This window comes from Epinephelus lanceolatus, chromosome 14 (assembly GCF_041903045.1).
Source record: "Epinephelus lanceolatus isolate andai-2023 chromosome 14, ASM4190304v1, whole genome shotgun sequence".
In the NCBI taxonomy this organism is placed as follows: domain Eukaryota; kingdom Metazoa; phylum Chordata; class Actinopteri; order Perciformes; family Serranidae; genus Epinephelus; species Epinephelus lanceolatus.
The window spans coordinates 39095448-39115802 of NC_135747.1; the positions used below are offsets into that span (position 1 = coordinate 39095448).

Consider the following 20355-nt stretch of genomic DNA (forward strand, 5'->3'; position numbering starts at 1 on the left):
CTCGGTCAGCTGACAACAGCTTCCGGTGAAGTGTTGTGTTGTCAAGATGGCAGGACACGAACATCATCACCACTTGTCTCTGTGTTTCTGTGATTTAATGAGGTAAAACTTTCTCCTCTCGGTGTCTCGTTGCTTCGCTGAACAGATTAAATGTTATCAAACCGGAGAGTTAAAGAAATAATCTCATGAACACGAGCTAACTGCTCAATGCTAACTTTAGCTTCATTAGCAGCTAGGTGGCTAATCTCAAAGTTACAGTAAACTACAGTATGTCGGTTAAAGTCCGGTGGTTAACGGCCCGGTGGTGTCACTCAGCCCGCTCACAGCCTTCTATGTCCCCCTCCTCAGGTTGTTGTGGTCCCTGGTGGTCCCCTGCGCTTACCTCAGCCTGCTCCTGACCCTCGTCCTGCTGCTGCTCCTGCTGGGGGTCCGGATGTGGCTGCAGGGCCGCCGCAAGGCCCGCCGGGCTCGGGACGGTGGACCCGCGGTGGCCTTCTTCCACCCGTACTGCAACGCGGGAGGAGGCGGAGAGCGGGTCCTCTGGTGCTCCCTGAGGGCCCTCATGCACCGGTACAGTCTATACTGCTATCTGTCAGTGGTGGAAAGTTAATAAGTACATTTACTTAAGTTTTAAGGTACTTGTACTGTACTTGAGTATTTTCTGCTACATGATACTGGTACTGCAGTAGATTTATCTGACAGCTTTAGTTACAGAACAGATTCAGATTAAGAATAGAAAACACAGTCGATAGATTAATAATGCATTATTACAGATTAATATTACAGCACAAAAATGAAGATTTTCATGTTATATCTGACGTGATTGTAACTGTCAGGTGTCCACATACTTTTGCATAATAACGAGTTTACAAATACTAGTAACAGGCAACAACAGATCAAGAGCATATACTGTATAAAATAACAGACGTAGCTACTGTGACGCCACAAGTTGGTTTGTGGACTCCTGTTTTGAGACCTGGGTGCAGTGCTGGAGGCAGGACTCTGTTCATCCCTATGAAAGTTGTATGAAGTTGCCAGTGTCTCATTAACCTGAAAAAGCTTTTCTTACTATGAAATTATCGGAATAATCGGTGCTGCCTCCACATCAGTGGGCCCATAGAGGCTAAAGGGAAGACTTCCAGTTTAGCTCTGCTAACTTCAGTGGGGATAAAATGGTTTCATCTTGTGGCTCTTCTAGACTTTCCAAATGTTATCCGACCAAATGACTATATCCTGATCAGAACAAGTCAGTTTGCAGAGGCTGTGGTGCTCAAAAAATTGTATCCACTTATTTACAGATGTCTCTTTCACTTTAAGTCTATGGAAGAAGGTCTTTTTGGGCCCCATAGCATCATGGGATGGGCAGCAGAAATTGCAGTACCACTGTTTGGCCACTACAAAAACTGGCTTCACAGCCTGGCTCACTTCCTGGGGGCGTGGAAGCCTCGAGTTCGGCATTTCACCCATTGCCATTTTGGTTTTGGAGCCATAAGTGACCATATTTTAGGAGCAAGGGGTGGATCTGACTCAGATTGTGGTGACGCCCCACAGACAGCCTGTCACTCAAGGGGCTCCACACTTAATTATGAGTAACTATAAACCTTAATAAAACATAAACAGGTGAGTTATATAAAAAATCAGCCGTCTACAGTTGTCATGAATGTTGAAATTAGCTACAGAGACCAAACTGTTTTTGTACCAGGCTGTAAACGTGTTTATTTCTGCTGTAAATTTGAACATGTCAACATTTTACACATACTTACATTAGTTAGTTTCAGGTTTTGGTCATAATAAAAATTTTGTTAAACCAAATGATAATAGTAATTGTTTAATCCTTTACAACATGATACTGTGATATTTCCTGATACTGTTAGCATACTGTCAAACTCTCACACCGTTGCAACCCCACTGTGGAAATAAGGTCATTTATTCAACGGCAATTAAAAATATTGTCACTTAGCTAACATCAGCTAAGAGGTAACAGAAACAGTAGAAATCTTACAGTACCCAACTGAGGCTTAAATCTAATGAATGACTGAAACTGATTCATGTTTTTCTTCCTCTCCTCAGTTACCCCGGCATCTCCTTCGTGGTTTACACGGGCGACCAGGGAGTGACCGGCGAGCAGATTCTGGAGGGAGCCCGACAACGTTTCAACATCACGCTGCCTCGATCAGTCACCTTCGTCTTCCTGCGTCACCGCTCACTGGTGGAGGCTAGCTCCTACCCTCACTTCACCCTGCTGGGACAGAGTGGCGGCTCCATGTTCCTCGGTGAGTCCAAGCCACAACATGTGACTTATAGTAAATTCTGACATAGATGGAGATCGTGCGCTCAGTTACAGTTACACTGTGTGTGTGTGTGTGTGTGTGTGTGTGTGTGTGTTGTAGGCTGGGAGGCATTGACGGCCTTCGTTCCCGACCTGTATGTGGACTCGATGGGCTACGCCTTCACTCTGCCCATCTTCCGCTACCTGGGAGGCTGTAAGGTGGCGAGCTACGTTCACTATCCCACCGTCAGCACCGACATGCTGTCTGTGGTCAGAGAGAGGAACCCCAGGTAACGCTGCACACGAAAACCTGTCATTTAAAACGCTGTGGGCGGGACTTAGTGATGGTTTGATCTTAAGAAATGGGGTTGTATGACGTGCTTATCCATAGACAGTATATTACCTACAGTAGATGTTAGTCGGCATGTCCCTCAGAGGCTTCTGTAATTATATTTGGGAAGAAAGAAGCATTTTAGTTTGAGTGTAAATCTGAAACTGAGAGAAAATAGTTTTAGTTTAGCAGGTTCAGTTTGGACATTCTCTTATAAAACACACACCAACCTTTTGTCTTCGTCCTGTTTGATTCCAGATTCAACAACGCTGACTTCATCTCCAGAAACCCGGTGCTCAGCGCAGTGAAGGTGGTGTACTACTGCTGCTTCGCCCTGCTCTACGGCCTGGCCGGCTCCTGCAGCGACGTCATCATGGTGAACTCCACCTGGACGCTGGGTCACATCCTGGCTCTGTGGCGCTCGCCGAGCCGCACCAGCATTGTCTACCCGCCCTGCGACGTCAGGGCCTTCCTGGACATCCCGCTGGACGAGGAGGAGGATGAAGAGGAGGTGGAGGAGGAAGGCTGGGAGGAGCTCGGACGGGAGGAAGAGGAGGGAAGGGACAGGAAGTGCCACTCCATCGTGTCGGTGGGTCAGTTCCGGCCAGAGAAGGACCATCGGCTGCAGATCAGGGCGTTTCACAAACTGCTGGGCAGGAAGGAGGGCGGGCCCGGGGGGCGGGAGTCTCTGCGCCTGGTGCTGATTGGTGGATGCAGGAACCAGGAGGATGAGGAGCGGGTGCTGATGCTGCGGGGTCTGTGTCAGGAGCTGGGCGTGACCGACCGCGTCGACTTCAAACTCAACGTGCCCTTTGAAGAGCTGAAGAGAGAGCTGGTGGATGCCACCATCGGTCTGCACACCATGTGGAACGAACACTTCGGTATCGGTGAGGAAAACAACACACACACACACACACACATTGGCCTGTAACTAAATGCTTCCATTCACATGATAGGTATCAAATGAAGTTTTCTATCAGTATCACTGTCAGGGTACTGCTGTCGTTACTTTTAAAATGATACTCAGCTGTTGATACGTCAGGAGTGAAATTCCTCTCTGTGTCCAGGTGTGGTGGAGTGTATGGCTGCAGGCACCATCGTTCTCGCTCATAAGTCTGGAGGTCCGAAGCTGGACATCGTGGTGCCATACGAAGGCGGACAGACGGGCTTCCTGGCCGACAGCGAGGACAGCTACGCCGCTTCCATGGAAACCATCCTGGCGCTGTCTCCATCGGCCAGACTGGAGATCCGACGTAACGCCCGGCGCTCTGTGGAGCGATTCTCCGACCAGGAGTTTGAGGCTTGTTTCCTCGCTGCCATGGAGTCTCTGATGGGTAAACTGGAGCGATGAAGAGGAGCAGACGAGGCCCAGCGTCCACCAGGGACCAGGACTTAAATGCATTCTTGAGCACAGATTTTTGTACTGAAGCAGCGAGGTCATGAAGTGTGACACACAACAGAGAAAGAAGGTGACGTTATAAAGAGGAGTCCCTGGTGGACGCCCACAGATAAAATGTTCTTCATATCTGCTGTGATCAATCAGCAAACACAGAATACATTTCCAGTGACTCTGCATGTGTCAAACTCACAACGACTGTTCACCAAACAAACAGAAACATGGAGGAGCAGCAGAGACGGAGGCTCCTCTGCTCACACACAGCTCACAGGGCTGATTGTCTGTCAGGATGTAAACGGGGTGAGTTTCTGCTGCAGCTCCAGAGACTCAGAGAAGCAGATCCTGAACTTTAAATGTAAAACATAAACGTTACATGTGTTCACCATCAAACTGTCTTTGTTTATGTGTTGAAGTGACTTCAGCCAAAAGCTTAGAAGAGATCTCAAGCTTCAGGAAACTTTCTGTTAAATCACATTGTTCACCAGTGGGATGTGACATTTCCAAGTTGAAGTACTTTGAGATTTGAGGAGTTTGTTTTCTTAGCTGGATGAGAATATCGTCATTGCCTTTATATCTCTGTTATACTTGGTAGAGGAGCTGTTGAGCTTAGCTTAGCACGAAGGCTGTGAGCAGAGGGAAACTGTCAGCCTGCATACAAAGAGAAAAAGTTCATCTTCAATCTATCTGTGCTGAAGCACGTGGGGAGAGCAGATGGAGCCACTGGTCTGTGTGGGTTCATGAGAGGAAACATATATTAATATATACACAATGTATTAACATATTTCTCCTCCATTGACGTAAGTAGTGATGGTTGGTCTTTGTGGTATTTGTCACTCCTCTACTATGATTGGACGGCTGGGTCACCAGAAAAAACACCACCAAAGACGCAGCACTCAAAGCCTTGTTGCCCCGCTGGTGTTTGTAGTAGATTTCTAAATTTGTGTTGCTGCCATTGCAGAGAATTAGGTCCCGTTTATACGGCAACGATTTCAACTGAAAACGGTAAACTTAAGTTGCGTTGTGGCCGATCGTTTACACGACAACGGCATTTTAGGTGCCTGAAAACACAATGTTTTGAAAACGGGTTCCAGAGTGCTTTTTTTTTTTTTTTTTGGAAACGGCACCGTCTCCGTTGTCATGTAAACTTGCAATATGCAGTTCCTCTGAAAACAGAGGCGTTTCGCTTCCAGTCACTAGGCATGCGCGAGAAAGTCAACCAATCACAGCAATGATGGCGGACTCCCGAGCTCTGTTTGTGCTGCTCACCCTGTTGAATTTATCAACGCTTTCCCATCATAGTGTAGATTTACTGTAGCAACTCCACCTCGTCGTCCGTCCAGACAGACGTTCGTGTGGTTGCCATTTTGTTTGTTTATGCTCTGTAGAAGGAAGCGTCACATCGCCAACTACTGGCCTGGCATGTATACTGCAGCATTTTTGGTCATTTTTGTGAATCCGTGTGCACGATGATTGTTATCAAAACGTTGTCGTCTAAACGCGGAACTTTTTTCAAAACAAAAATGAGAAACGATTCTGTTTTCAGTGGATCGTTTTCGTGTAAACATGGCCTGAGCAAAATGCACTGGCCTCAAGAAAAATGCTTTGGCGGACATGGCCCCTAATCATTTTGTTTACAGGTACAAAAGTGAGCACAGTCAGCAACTTAACTACACTTTGTCTTCATAGGTTTAGAAGCTTCTCTATCTCTACTTGTGTTTAAATACGTAAGATACAACATGTTAATCAGACAGCTCTTTTGATTATGCTCGGCTATCAGTTTCCCCCTGCTTCCAGTCTTTGTGCTAAGCTAAGCTAACACATGTTGGACATATCTGGAAATGAATCTTCTCATCAGACTATGAAGCATATTCACTTCCCAAATGTTCCTTTAAGGTGTTTAATTAAATTGAGAGTTACATTCCAAATATCTTTTTGTTCGACACCACTGATGTGTGAAGTTATTCAGATTTTAATTATAGTAATTTATGAAGATGGTAGTATTCTTAATGATTCCTAAATAGATGTGAAAGGGTTTGTGATGTTAGTTTTCCTGACAGAGTCACTGAATGAAGACATTTTTTTATGCACTTTGAAGAAGCACTTAAGTGTGTTTGGGTTTAAGGTGACGGCGAAATCAATCTTTATTTAAATGTAGTTTCACTTCCTGCATTCCTGTTTGTAACGAGGTCGAGGCACAGAGATGTGAAAGTGTGTGAAATATTAAGGAATCTTTATTTTGAAAGAGACATTGTTACTGTTTAAGGTTGTTTATGTAGAAATAAGATTCAAATACTGCAATAAATACAATCATCAACACTTCATATTAACTGTCTGTTATGTGTGTGAAACAGAGTTAAAGCACAGAAAGGTACAAACATTACTGCTGCTTGTTAAACAATATCTTCCATATAACTGCTCTGTGCCAGAGTGAAGCATTAAAATCAGAAGTCACACTGAAGCTGATGTTAAAGGAGACGTCTGCTGATTTTCAGCTTTTTCCAAATGTCACAAAATCCCATAAAAAGATTCAATCCTACATAAACCGTCCTGCTGCCACAGATACTCACTGGAGCACCAAATGTGGATTAATCCACCGCTGAAAATAGTCCCCTACACAGTCACTGATTCCTCCTGTTTGTTAAATTAAAAACTACAGTGAGCAGCTGTGACGACATTACTGATGAAACTGTTGCAGTGTCTCAAATCAGATACCTCCGTTAGAACACTGTGTTCACTGTGTAGTTACTTGTGTAGTGCTTGAATTTTGACAGGTTAGTGTTGTCTCAGATCAAACATGGCAGTTGACAGCTTTCCTTCTGCTCAGTGAACTGCAGCCAGGCTGAGCATCATCACCTGAATGACTATCTCTCGTCAATGTTCGAGTGAATGTATGATTGCTGTATCTGCCTGTTTGCTCCTTTGTCTTTGCATTTATTTACTCATTGTGTTAAAAATAAAAGAGCTTTCACAGCACGTTTCTATATATATGTCGGTGGCTGATACTGTCAGTGACGGCTGCTGCATTTTATAAATATTTACAACTCATCAAGCATCTGACCACAAATCTGACATTACAATCCTCTATCGCAGTGGTTTCCAACTGGTCCAGAATTATCCTGAGTCATTAGTTCAAGGTCCATACAGTTTAATATATTCAGCGTCATACTGGCGTTTGGCCATGTCGTCGAGTTAGCTGCCCGTTAGTCACTCACTCTACAGCAGGAAACAGCACTTCAGAATAAAATCTCTGTGCCGGATATTCACCGTACTTCAAAATAAAGTGTGTTCTTTACAAACCTGACACATTTGTGAGTCCATTCAGGATGGACCTGTATAATTTAAAATGCATAAACACCAAAAATAACTTACTCTTTAAGCTAGTATATCTTACCCTTCACGCCTGATGACAAAATGTGATGCTGTTAGCTCGCTAGGAGACTAACGTCATTTCACAAGTTTGAAATGTGTTTGTGGTCCCGCCCCTTCTGTTATGTAGGCAACATGGCGACCATTAAAGATTAACAGTGTGCAACCTAACACTGACTGTCATGAGTGCATCATCCAGGTAGTCTTAGATCTCTGCTTTTCACCATACTTCTCAGTGTGAACGCACTCACACACTCAAAGTAGTAAGTTTGAGTACAGAAGTTTCTGACTTGAGACACAGCACATATGATCATCGATTGAGAGAAGACGAACTAAAGTATTTGTTGATTTTGTTCTTTTCATGGCATTTATAGACAATAAAAAAATGTAAAATAACACCAGACTTAGGTGTTAAAACACAGATCAACAGACAGTTAAACTAAAGACTGGACACTCAGACACAAACAGTTTTCTATCTAATGGTGTGAAGCAGAGCAGAGCGCCTGAAACATGAAAACACATCAGTGCAAACAGACTTCAATGGAAGATGAACAAAAGAAAAGGTAATTAAATCTTCTGGACATTTCTGAGCAGCATTTTCCAGCTGTCTTGTATGTGTTCAGCTCTGGAAATCCAAACTACTGTTTCTTCTAAACTTTGGCTAAATGAAACATTTCCCATGAAGGAGGGCTCTTCTAATATATTGTTTTGGGTGAACTATTCCTTTAAATGGACTCCAGTCACTGTCTCAGAATAAAGGATTCAATGTTTGTGATCACTCAACTCGTCTGCTGCTGTTTATTTGACGCAGTGTTATTGTCTGAACTGTCCGACTGACCGTCTCGTTCTTCAGGCTCAGAGGAAACATTGTCTGCTTGTGAATCTTCGACCTCCGGCTGGATCTGTTGTGAGTCTGCAGCACTCGCCGCTGCACTTCCATCCTCATTCTCCTCCGTCCCATCACCACCCACCGCTGCCGTCTCCTCTGTGTGCTCTGCCTCGTCCGAGCTCCCGTCCTCCATCACAAACAGGTTCTTCATGGAGTCTGCCACGGCCTCTCTCAACTCGTCCTCCGACTCCTCGAAGTTCCTGATGACAGACAGGAAATTAAAATGGTCTTGTTAAAGTTCAAGAAGCAACAACGACGACCATGAAGGCTTTGGTGAGGAAACGGGCTTGTTGCTGATGAAGTAACAATTAGAGTTTAATGAAAAAGAGGAGTAATGATGACACTAAAATCTGTGTATTAAACAGCTGTATCAGTGAAACATTATCCTCACTGACACTGACATAAATGATGGTGTTATAAATATATCCATAAGAAACTACGAGCTACAGAGAGCAGTGAACAGAGGGGAGTGTTCACTCACGTGTCGTCATCGTCTGACCTCGGCTCCAGACGCTCTTCATCCATCTCCACATCAGAGTCCTCCTCCTCTTCCTCCTCTTTCCTCTCCTCTTTTTCCTCCTCCTCCTCCTCTGCTCTGTCCTCTGAGTCTGACAGTAAACACAGTTCAGTGTGTCAGATGTTTTAGGAGTGACGTTGGGTTTATACTGCTGCCGACTGTCGATCAGTCAGATGTGAGTGTGAGTGAACTCTGACCTGCAGTCACTGAGTCCAGAGTTGATGAAGTGAGTTCAGCCTCAGCGAGAGCGTTCAGCAGGGTGTTGGGGGGGCCGTCCAACCACTGCCTGCGACCTGCTGCCTCCTCACCTGAGGGGGGCGGGGTCAGGAGACATATATGGGTCCCATACACTGCACTATAACAGTCAAGTTTCTCAACAGGATTTCTTCATGAAAGCAAATATTTATCAAAATGTCAATTTCATATTCCTTCAAAGTCAGAGAAGAGAGGAAAGCAGAGAACAGCACAAATCAGAAAAATAGTGTAACTGAAGAAAATAAACTTTAAATTTGTGGTGAAGCTCTGGTTGTTGTAAAAAGTTAAATACAGAGGAGATTCATTGATGAATTAATTAACTAACTAATATATGATTTAAATACGTTGCACTGCACCTTGTTCAGCCTCGACCACTGTGTTGAAGACGGAGTTGACGTCCATGTTGGCAAGTGCGTCCAGCAGAGTCTGAGGAGTCCTCTGGCTCCACCCCCTCCTCACCTCCGACCAATCCCTGAGCTTCAACTCCTCCCCTTCCTGGAAGCTCAGCGTCTGGTTCAGAGGGTCCACTTCCTGTGTGAGGAGTCGGGGACAAGATGAGGTGTGAAGGAGAGGAGAAACAGACAGAGTTACTACTCACCTCCTCCTCCTTTTGTCTTCCATTACCCACCTTCTCCTCATCTTCCTCTCTCTTCTCCTCCTTCTCTGCTTCCTCTTTCACGCCTTCATCATCTAACCGGATCTCAAACATGATTCCCTTCTGCAGGAATGACAAACACAACAAACAGATGACAAACAAAACTAGAAAATTTCTCATGACATTTTGAGCGCACCTGATAGTGGCACCCTGATGCTAATATTATTGGTACTTAGTGATGATTAATCACCAAATAATATAATCAGAGAGAAAAGACTCTGCCATACGCATTGACGCCTTCAAACGGAGATTTTCCAGACCCACACTCCAAACGGAGGGCTAATGATGGTGAGAGACGCGTGAAAAGAGGCCCACAAATATAAGTTTTTCTTTGTTAATAAAGGTGTAAAAATTGCGACAACCACTGAATTAGTTTGGTTTTATGTTGTTTCAGTGTATTTTAGAACTTTTACTTTTAACAAGCGTGTCAAAAAAGTTGTACGGCCCGTGTCTTTAGTGTGTACCTCCCGTTCACTTACCACCTACTTTACCCCAACTTCCACAGACATACAGTGTAACTCCCACTCACTTCCTGCACGTATTTCCCCGTGTCTTACAGTATAACTAGGCTGCTTCTTACAGCGTACCTCCCGTTCACTTACGTCCTACTTTAAAATAAATATAAAATAATATTTAATAATATATAATATAATATATAATATAAAACAGAACAGAAATGCCAGAAACAAGATTTTAGTATGATGATTTATTTGAGGAAAAGAAAATACTACTAAATTGGGTGGGAAAAAATACAAACCCTTGTAAAATAATCTAGTCACTCTGGTGCAAAAAAACAACAATAAAACATTTACACATCCCTGACAAGCTTATAGACATTTTCTGTGTGCATCAATGAAAACTACAAACTATTGACAATATCTGTGTGCCGGCTTGAAGTGGTGTCCCAATTCTTAGGGGGATATTTCAAGCCCCTAGCCATTGACACTCTGTTGGGAAGGGCAAGGGGTAGGGGTAGGGCTAAAAAAGAGAATTGGGATTCACCCTTAGTGTGACCTCACCTTGTCTTTGTGTTTCCTCTCCAGCGCTTTCCTCTGATCTCTGGTCTCCTCTCTGATCTGCCTCAGAGCTGCTTCTACGTCCTGCAGCAGGAACGAGACACGCTAACAGAGACTTTAGTTTTTAATTGATTGTTGTTCGGGGGATTCAGAGCTTGCTTACTCATGCTTTCAATTAAAAACTTTTTTTAAATTTTATTGAAAAAATTTCAACAGACGTGCTGTTCAACTTTTAATCAAAACAGTGATAATCTTTTTTTTATTTCACAAATATCAGCACGATAATTTACCTCTTATAATGATTTATTATTGGTCTTATTAATAACAAATTAATCCTTCAAGAGTATCTAGAAAGAAGAAGTATAAGAGAAGTATTTTTTTGTGTCGTTGTTAAGAAAAGTGCTGTATAAATAAAGTTTATTATATTATTCATGTACTGCTGGAGTATTAAAGGTCAGAATGGGTGTGACTCAGCTGATTACCTGTACAGGTGAGGCTCTCTGCTCTCTGGGTTTCTCCACCACAAAGGTTCCATGTTTGTGTTGTGGCTGCGGCTGACACATGACAGAATGAACATATGTTAGCGTTTCACTTTGTCGGGTCGGGAATAAATTCACAATGAACAGGGTTGGTGTTTTCTGAGCTGACAGGAGGAGCTGATGACGTCTGTTCTCAGTGTGTTGATTCAGACAGGTTAACATGACAGGAAGAGGAGGATGAAATATGTATTGTGTGTGTTCCTGTTTAATTTAGCTCATCCTTCAGGATGACACTTTAACCACAAAGAAATAACAGGATATGGACAGTAACAGACATTCTGCAGGACAAAGACTACGACCTCACAGGGCGTGGAGGCAAAGTAATACTGTACTGTCTGGCTTTGAAGTGAGCGTCAAGGTGGTGGTGAAAATATTCTAAATTTAGCGTACACTTAAACTGTAGTCGATTATTTAAGAGCCTTAAATACATTTTGCTGCTTCCCCCGTCCACAGCAGTGCACTGTTCAGCTTCTGTTGTGGTAATCCTGCCAGCTTCTCCAAATTGCGGGTGTCAGTCAGCATATGTACAGTAACACACTGACTGTGGAGAAACAGAACTATCCCTATAAGGTCCATCCAGACAAATCCACGTACAGGTCACCTGCCATGCAACAGATTATGAGATACAGAGGGCTGCAGATATTGTCCTCTAAAATCAGACTGCTGCACGAACACCTGAGGTGGAATAAAGTGTTCGTACCTCTACTTCAGCTCTCAGTCTCATCTGTCTCATCTCCTGGTGATACTGCTGTCTGATGGCGTCCAGCTGACGCAGGTACTCCTGTCCACAGAGACACAGTATGAAGTTACAGCAAATATAAATAAAAACATTTTACAGTTGTACTGAAGTACAGTACTTAACTAGATGTATGTAGTAGCTCTCCACCTCGTTAAAGACAACATGTGGTTCAAAACTCTCCTGTGTCCTGTGTGTCCTACCTGCTGTCCCTCCTGCCTCCTGTCTGTGCCTCACCACAGCACAGAATCCACTCTGTTAAAAGTCCACAATGACCTGCTCCTCTCCATCGACTCCGGTAACTGTGCCATCCTCATTCTCCTCGACCTCAGCACAGCATTTGACACAATAGACCACAACATACTAATAGACCGTCTCCACCATGGCTCTGGTATTAATGGCACTGCTCTGAACTGGTTCACATCCTACCTCAACAATAGAAGCTTCTCCATAAACATTGGCTCACTCTCCTCCCCCTCAGCTACCCTCTCCCGTGGTGTCCCACAAGGTTCAATCCTAGGTCCCATTCTCTTCTCCATATACATGCTCCCCCTCGGTCAAATCATTCAAAAACACGACATCTCCTTCCACTGTTATGCTGACGACACCCAGCTTTATCTTCCCCTCAAACCTAATGACCGGTCCAAACTCACCAACATCCACAACTGCATTAATGAAATAAAGTCCTGGATGGCAGCAAACTTCCTTCAACTCAATGACAGTAAATCAGAAATCATTCTCTTCGGCCCCTCTGACAACATCAACCTGATATCCAACAGTCTTGGCAACCTATCCACTTTCATCAAACCTCATGTCAAAAACCTTGGTTTCATTTTTGATTCACCACTCAAGTGTGATAAACAGGTCAATTCAGTAGTTAAAGCCGTTTTTTTCCAACTCTGCACCATTTCAAAACTCAAGCCATTCCTCACATTCAAGGACCTAGAAAAAGTCATCCACACCTTCATTTCCACCCGCCTGGATTACTGCAATTCACTGTACACCGGAATCAATCAATCAATCATCTCTCTCCCACTTACAAATGGTACAAAATGCTGCAGTCAGACTTCTAACAGGAACCCATAAGAGAGACCACATCACCCCCATCCTGGCCTCTCTCCACTGGCTACCTGTTCAATTCAGAATTGATTTTAAACTGCTTCTGTCTGTATATAAATCCCTGAATGGTCTGGCCCCCACCTACCTCACAGAACTTTTAACCCCCTATACTACCTCCAGATCCCTCAGGTCGGCTGACCTAGGGCTCCTAGCGGTATGACGCTCCAATTTTAAACACAGGGGTGACCGTGCCTTTGCGGTCGCAGCCTCCAGACTCTGGAAAAGCATCCCCCCTTCTATCAGATTTGCCCCTTCCACTGACTCATTTAAATCTAGGCTCAAAACATACCTCTTCTCAAAAGCATTTGTATCCCTCTGACATGATATTTTAATCTCCCACTCTGTGCTTATTTGTGCCTTGATTTATGTATTTATGTATGTTGCTGCTATGACTCTGGTTTTTGTGTTATTGTGTTTCTTCTGTATTTTTTCATTTTTTATTTTTTATATGTTCAGCACTTTGGTCAACGTGAGTTGTTTTTTAAAATGTGCTTTACTTCTCCCTCCTGCCTCCTGTCCTGAGGTGTGTGTCGGTGTGTGTCCTACCTGCTGTCCCTCCTGCCTCCTGTCCTGAGGTGTGTGTCAGTGTGTGTCCTACCTGCTGTCCCTCCTGCCTCCTGTCCTGAGGTGTGTGTTGGTGTGTGTCCTACCTGCTGTCCCTCCTGCCTCCTGTCCTGAGGTGTGTGTTGGTGTGTGTCCTACCTGCTGTCCCTCCTGCCTCCTGTCCTGAGGTGTGTGTCGGTGTGTGTCCTACCTGCTGTCCCTCCTGCCTCCTGTCCTGAGGTGTGTGTCGGTGTGTGTCCTACCTGCTGTCCCTCCTGCCTCCTGTCCTGAGGTGTGTGTCGGTGTGTGTCCTACCTGCTGTCCCTCCTGCCTCCTGTCCTGAGGTGTGTGTCGGTGTGTGTCCTACCTGCTTTCCCTCCTGACTCCTGTCCTGAGGTGTGTGTTGGTGTGTGCCCTACCTGCTGTCCATCCTGCCTCCTGTCCTGAGGTGTGTGTCCTACCTGCTGTCCATCCTGCCTCCTGTCCTGAGGTGTGTGTCGGTGTGTGTCCTACCTGCTGTCCCTCCTGCCTCCTGTCCTGAGGTGTGTGTCGGTGTGTGTCCTACCTGCTTTCCCTCCTGACTCCTGTCCTGAGGTGTGTGTTGGTGTGTGCCCTACCTGCTGTCCATCCTGCCTCCTGTCCTGAGGTGTGTGTCCTACCTGCTGTCCATCCTGCCTCCTGTCCTGAGGTGTGTGTCGGTGTGTGTCCTACCTGCTTTCCCTCCTGACTCCTGTCCTGAGGTGTGTGTTGGTGTGTGTCCTACCTGCTGTCCATCCTGCCTCCTGTCCTGAGGTGTGTGTCGGTGTGTGTCCTACCTGCTTTCCCTCCTGACTCCTGTCCTGAGGTGTGTGTTGGTGTGTGTCCTACCTGCTGTCCATCCTGCCTCCTGTGTTGGTGTGTGTCCTACCTGCTGTCCATACTGCCTCCTGTCCTGAGGTGTGTGTTGGTGTTCAGATGGTCTCACTTCCTGCTCCTGACCTCCAGGCTTCCTGTTACGTTCAGCTGTAGACGGACGCAAACCCTGGCGATCAAAGAGGAAAGGTCAAAGGTTACAGCTGTGTTGGAGCTTGGCATGATGGGAAATTACCACCAACACCAAGAGTTTATTTGTTTTTATTTTATTTTATCTGCACGTTCAAATTCTCCACAGTGACTTTTAACGTCTCTTTTTAATGCTGCAGTCTTGTGATCACTGCTGTCATGTGTCAGTTAGTTTTCTCCTTCACAGGTTTCTGAATGTTACTCTGAGTGTGAACAGTAAGTTTACTTCCTGTTGTGGTTTTGTGCGACCCCAATGATGTTTACAGGTTTGAGTCATGATCCTGTGAACAAACCGACATTAAAATACCTGCTGATTTAACAAGAGCAACCTCCAACAACAAAATGTCTTCCGTCTTCTCTCTCAATCCAGACATGATGGATTTATTCTTCAAACACATTTATGACTTGTCTTATTACATGTGCTGAGTTAAAGTGTTCCTACAGTGTGGGATTTATCTAAACTAAGGCTAAGATCACAGATCTGATAATTCAGTGATCAGAAACGTGTTGCAGACTCAGTATGTGTGAGATGGTGAAGCTGCTGAGCTTCTTCCTACCAGCTGTTTCTCTGCTCTCAGTTTGTACAGGTTGGCCTCGTGTCTCCTCTGCATGTATTCATTACGAGCTGCAGCCACACTGACAGATACAAACAGAGACGTGGTTAAAATTGTTATTGACATACTGTTCTTGAACTCCATGATGACAATAAATCAGAAATTAATATATTGGGAAAACACTTAAAGGTCCAGTGTGTAAGATTTAAGGAGATTCAGTGGCGTAAGTTTTTAAGGGTGGCTAAAATACGTTCTGTTGCTGACCCCTCCACAGCAGTACATTGCTTAACTACCATGTCAGACTCCCGCCTGTTTCTCCAAACTGGAGGCGTGCTGACTGACATCTACTGTAAATAATATACTGTCTATGGATAAGTACCTCATACGACCCCACTTGAAAAAATCTGAACCATCTCTTTAAGACTGGAAACAAGGGGAAACAGATGCTGGTAGGCTTTTTGTTTTACTTTGGCCAGACTAGCTGTTTACCTCATTTTCAGCCTTTAAGCTAAGCAAAGCTAACATCTCCTCTTATCATTGGATATAAGTATGGTAGCGATCCAGCAAGAAAACAAAACCAAAAAACAAAAAAACTGTTAAACTTTACTTTTAAATCAAACAAATGAACAGCAGCAGTTAGCTGCTAGCTGCAGGTAGACTGGTGGGCAATGAGTTTGCTGGGAAGATAAAAATGAGACTCAGCTATCCAACTATCATGATGATATCCTCGTATATGTAGCTCTGAAACAATTATGAAAATTAATCAGATGACTAATCCATAAATTTAGTCATTTTTAGCCAAATATTACATAATTCCCACCTCTCAAAAATGAAGAATTTCTGTTTTTTCTTTCTTTTACATCATCACGAATTGAAGATCTTTGAGTTTTGGAGCGTCGATCAAACAAAACAAGCACACTGAAGATGTAACTTTAAGTTCTGAGAAATTGGGAAAGACGTTTGCAGTGTTGTAGTACTCGAGATCGGAATCGAGGGTATTTTTACTTGGTCTTGTCTTGTTCTCGGACTGGGCGGACTCAGGTTTTTTGAACGAGACCGGTCGAGACCACCACTGATGCTTTTTGTCTGTGCTTTACTGAGAAGAGTGAAAAAGACCATCTCAAAAACAGCTAATAACTTCAAATCATTGGTAGCATAAAGATTTCCCCCAGCTGCAGCTGCTATCTGCCCGGTGTCAGTGTGAGTGACTGACATGCCCCCTGCACACAGAGGATGGAGACGGCAGGAGGAGAGGCTGTGTGAACTCTAAGATTTGTTTCATTGTGCTCTGCAACAACAGAGCAGATATTGTTTTTGTTGTTATATTTATTTAAAAGCAAACTTAAATTTAAAAAAACTCACATTTTGATGTTTTGTTATGATTTTCCTTTGATATGGTCTTGGTCTTGTCTCGGTCTCGACCTCTAAATGTCTTGGTCTTGTCTCGGTCTCGGTACTCTCTGGTCTCGGTAATGTCTTGGTCTCGGTTGGTGCGGTCTTGACTACAACACTAGACGTTTGTCACTACTTTCTGACGAGTAGTTTCTTAAGATAAAAAATAATCCACAGATGAATATATAATGAAAACAATCATTAGTTGCAGGTCACTCACATCATGTACGGTTCCACAGCATGGTCTTCACATCGTTCCTTCTCTCTCTCCTGAGGAGGAGGTGGAGGAGGAGGAGGAGGAAGGACGTCCTCCTTCTTCCTCCTCTGGAGGGCGTCCAGCTGGGCGTAGTAGTGCTTGTACTGGCTGACCGGCTGCTGTCCATTAAACCTGCATCAGGATTAGCTTTAGGTCAAAGTCCGAATGTAAAGGTCATCATGACGTCACTGATGACTGAGGAAGACTTTCATTCATGGAGTGAAGAGGCTGAATATGTGAGACGGTCTGAATGTGACTCACCTCTGGTTCTGCAGCGCTGCAGCTTCTCTGTCTGCAGCTCTGTGACAAAAAGGCTGAGATCATAAATAAATGGATCAGATCAATAATCATAATTTCACACACTTGGCAGCTTAGTTTTGTACAAGAGCTTACATTTATGATTTCAGCTGTTCCTGAACGTCTCTGCAGCACACTGTACACACTTAAAGTTCCTAATTTCTCAATTAAATCAAGACTTATTGACAAACTCAATAACCTTAAACATTAACTGCTAGCTTAAAGGATTTTGGAGAGATTTATGAATGAGCTGTGACCTGATGCACCCTCTGATGATATCTGAGAAATAAGAATTCTTTCAAATTTTGGGAAATACATTTTTTTTAAGAGTCTGTTTACTTAATGACCACGGCAGTAGTCATGTGACAGGACTGCACGTGGCCAAAGGACAGTTAGTTCCACAGAGGAAAGTAAAATAAGATGAAATCAAGATAAATTTTTGTTAAATCAATAATATGCAGCTCATCTTTCCTTTAAATGTACAGATAATTAGAAAAACAACATTTTATATTGTGTACTTGGTGTGTATTCAGATATCAGCAAGCTAACATAGCCTGGGATTTTTTTTAAATTGTGACAGAATGTTATTTCCATCACTTTGTTTACTGTGATGAAAAAGACATATGGTCATGAAAATGCCAATGGCAGTGTGATATTACCAAAATATTGTGTCAATAAATTTCTCTTAATATGTGTTTGACTGTCTAGAAATGTTCAGACCGAAATGGATCATAGTTGGAAAGGTGAGAGGCAGGGTTCACTCTGGACAGGTCCCCAGACTATCACAGGGCTGACACATAGAGACAGACAACCATTCACGCTCACATTCACACCTACGGACAATTTAGAGTCACCAGTTAACCTGCATGTCTTTGGACTGTGGGAGGAAGCTGGAGCACCTGGAGGAAACCCACGCTGACACAGGGAGAACATGCAAACTCCACACAGAAGGGCTCCTCCACCCTGGGGTTTGAACCAGGTACCCTCTTGCTGTGAGGCATCAGTGCTAACCACTGCACCAGTACCATATACACTTAAACATGGGAAAAAAACAGCAACCAGAGGGTCCGAATCCTGGACTGTGTTTGTATATATGGTACTTGTGGTGTTTGACTCTTATTATTATTATTACTTTGTAGGGGGCAGGGCTGTAGACTCTGAGTGGGACCCTCCAGTCTGGTTTAGCAGGAAGTCTCTTTGCAGCAGCTCCAGGTCTCTCTGCTGCTCCAAACTTCTGCTTCTTCTCTGGAGAAAAGACGAGGCTCAAGTTAGAACAACCAAAAATAATCAGAGTCACTTTGTCTCCTGTCAGTGCACAGGTACTTTTACTTTTGAATTTCCACTACTTTCGCTTTCTGCTCCTTCCTGTCCAGTGATAACCACGTATCTCCAGATGTGTTGATGTTGAATGTTTGCGATAAACTGAAGGATGAAGTCTTCCTCTATCTGCTGCTAAATAAACTCTTTAAAACTCTTGGACCAGCTGGAAAAATCTGTTGTCACAAAGCTGAAAACAGGCTCTCTTTCTGACTTTTTACAGACACGTGGTTCTCACAGGACAGCCACGCTACAAACATGTGATGATCTTATAGAATCTGAGGCATCGCTGTAGATAAACTACCCAACAGTATGTAAAGGAGTTCAAATGAGCACAACCTGAAACATATACAGCAGGAAAATGACACATTCATGCAGCAGGAAAAGGTTTTAAATGCAGTGCTGTTACTTTTACTGGAGTAAAGGCTGCTGTATAAATACTTGACATGTGCACCCATAGGTGGCATGAGTTTCCTGTTTACTTTTGCTCTTCCTGCTCGTGTTCTTCTGTCTGAAACAGTTTAAAAATGCCTCAAAGTTTGGATGAACTCATTTGAGTTTATTGTTCAGAGGAATAAAAGAGATGCAGAACATGTGATCTGTCAGAGCAGAGAGAGATGAAGATAAATGAGTTACGTAACCATTGTTAAGCAGCAGACACTCCCTCAATGATTCAAGACTTTGTGTTCTGATGTTACCAAAACACAAAGTGTGCCAGAGCGTGACGCCATCGGCCGGTCCAATCAGGACTCAGCGATACGACCGAGGATGGAGTCAGTTTCCCTGCAGTTTATCACAAGTGTTGAAAAATGGCAGCTGGAGCGGAGCCAGCAGCGACACTGTGGGATCAGGCTGGTGTAGGGTCACTGAACGACCACCAGGTGGCGCCACAATCCACGTTCAACACATCTGATCAGACCTGAGACCAGTTGAAGGTTCAGTTTCTGTCTCTGCTGCTGTTTCAATGTGTGTGTGGTGTTACCTGCTGCTGCTGCTGCTGCTGCTGCTGCGGGTTTAGCAGCCTGAGACGCTGCCGATCTGTTTCGATGCAGCACCGTGTGGCTGAACTCCTCCTGCATCACCTGCACACACAGGAAACCACACACACACACACACACACGCGTACACACACACCAGAGTTATTCTAGTCTTGTATGTTTCATTAGTTTTTCTTTCTATTTTGCTTTTAATTTATGTTTTCAGTTTAGTTTTTGTTAGTTTCATTATTAGTTTAGTCTGTTTTTGTCTCAATACATGGAGGGTTTGTCAGAAGAAGGAACTAAGAAGTTCAGAGAAGGTGTTACAACACAAACACAACATTTTGTGAGGGCAGTTGAGTCACAGACATGTAGACAACCCAGTCTGAGTGCACCAACACCTCCTCATGTTGCTGTGTTGACCAATGTCACCAAATTGACAAACTAAAACTAAAAACATCTCCAATATCCTGTGCAGTATTTATCGCCTCTTCAATGTATATACTCAACATACAGTGCACATAACTGTACATATTTCTTATGTTACTCTCATTCTATTCTTGTTTTATTCTATTGATGTATATATTGTAGTTACATTTTCACACTCACAGCTTCAGCACAGTGATGATATATATTCTATTTCAATATTTGAATTTATCGTATCTTAAGTAGTGGTGTTAGAAACAGTAGCGTAATGCACATTTTATTTTCATTTTAAAATGAAACTGAATTGAATTCCCCCCCTGGGGGATCAATAAAGTATATCTTATCTTAATGCACATTTCATATCAACTTTACTTTATTTACTGCTTTATATTTCTATTTTAATTAATTCTTACTTCTCATAATTCTCTATTCTTTACATTGGAGCGACTGTAAAGGATCATAAT

The 20355-nt window shown here is 43.7% G+C and overlaps 2 protein-coding genes across 2 annotated transcripts in view; one reads left to right on the forward strand and one right to left on the reverse strand.

Moving 5' to 3' along the window:
- Positions 1–6317, forward strand: LOC117249389 (GDP-Man:Man(3)GlcNAc(2)-PP-Dol alpha-1,2-mannosyltransferase-like). Its single transcript, XM_033615017.2, has 6 exons — positions 1–102; positions 349–570; positions 2071–2273; positions 2391–2559; positions 2859–3487; positions 3668–6317. Exons 1-6 carry the CDS (start codon positions 47–49, stop codon positions 3949–3951), a joined length of 1563 nt encoding a protein of 520 aa, XP_033470908.2. The 5' UTR covers positions 1–46; the 3' UTR covers positions 3952–6317.
- nek5 (NIMA related kinase 5) overlaps positions 6210–20355 on the reverse strand; it is a 26361-nt gene continuing 12215 nt past the window's right edge. The window contains exons 11-24 of the mRNA XM_033613764.2: positions 19471–19570; positions 18304–18416; positions 17136–17188; positions 16839–17006; positions 15230–15308; positions 14539–14652; positions 11934–12014; positions 11177–11248; positions 10698–10778; positions 9652–9741; positions 9380–9554; positions 8966–9076; positions 8733–8859; positions 6210–8451 (exon numbers count right to left, since the gene is read on the reverse strand). Coding sequence (XP_033469655.2) covers positions 8142–8451; positions 8733–8859; positions 8966–9076; positions 9380–9554; positions 9652–9741; positions 10698–10778; positions 11177–11248; positions 11934–12014; positions 14539–14652; positions 15230–15308; positions 16839–17006; positions 17136–17188; positions 18304–18416; positions 19471–19570 — 1674 coding nt within the window. The 3' untranslated portion in view covers positions 6210–8141. The remainder of the gene's footprint in view (positions 8452–8732; positions 8860–8965; positions 9077–9379; positions 9555–9651; positions 9742–10697; positions 10779–11176; positions 11249–11933; positions 12015–14538; positions 14653–15229; positions 15309–16838; positions 17007–17135; positions 17189–18303; positions 18417–19470; positions 19571–20355) is intronic.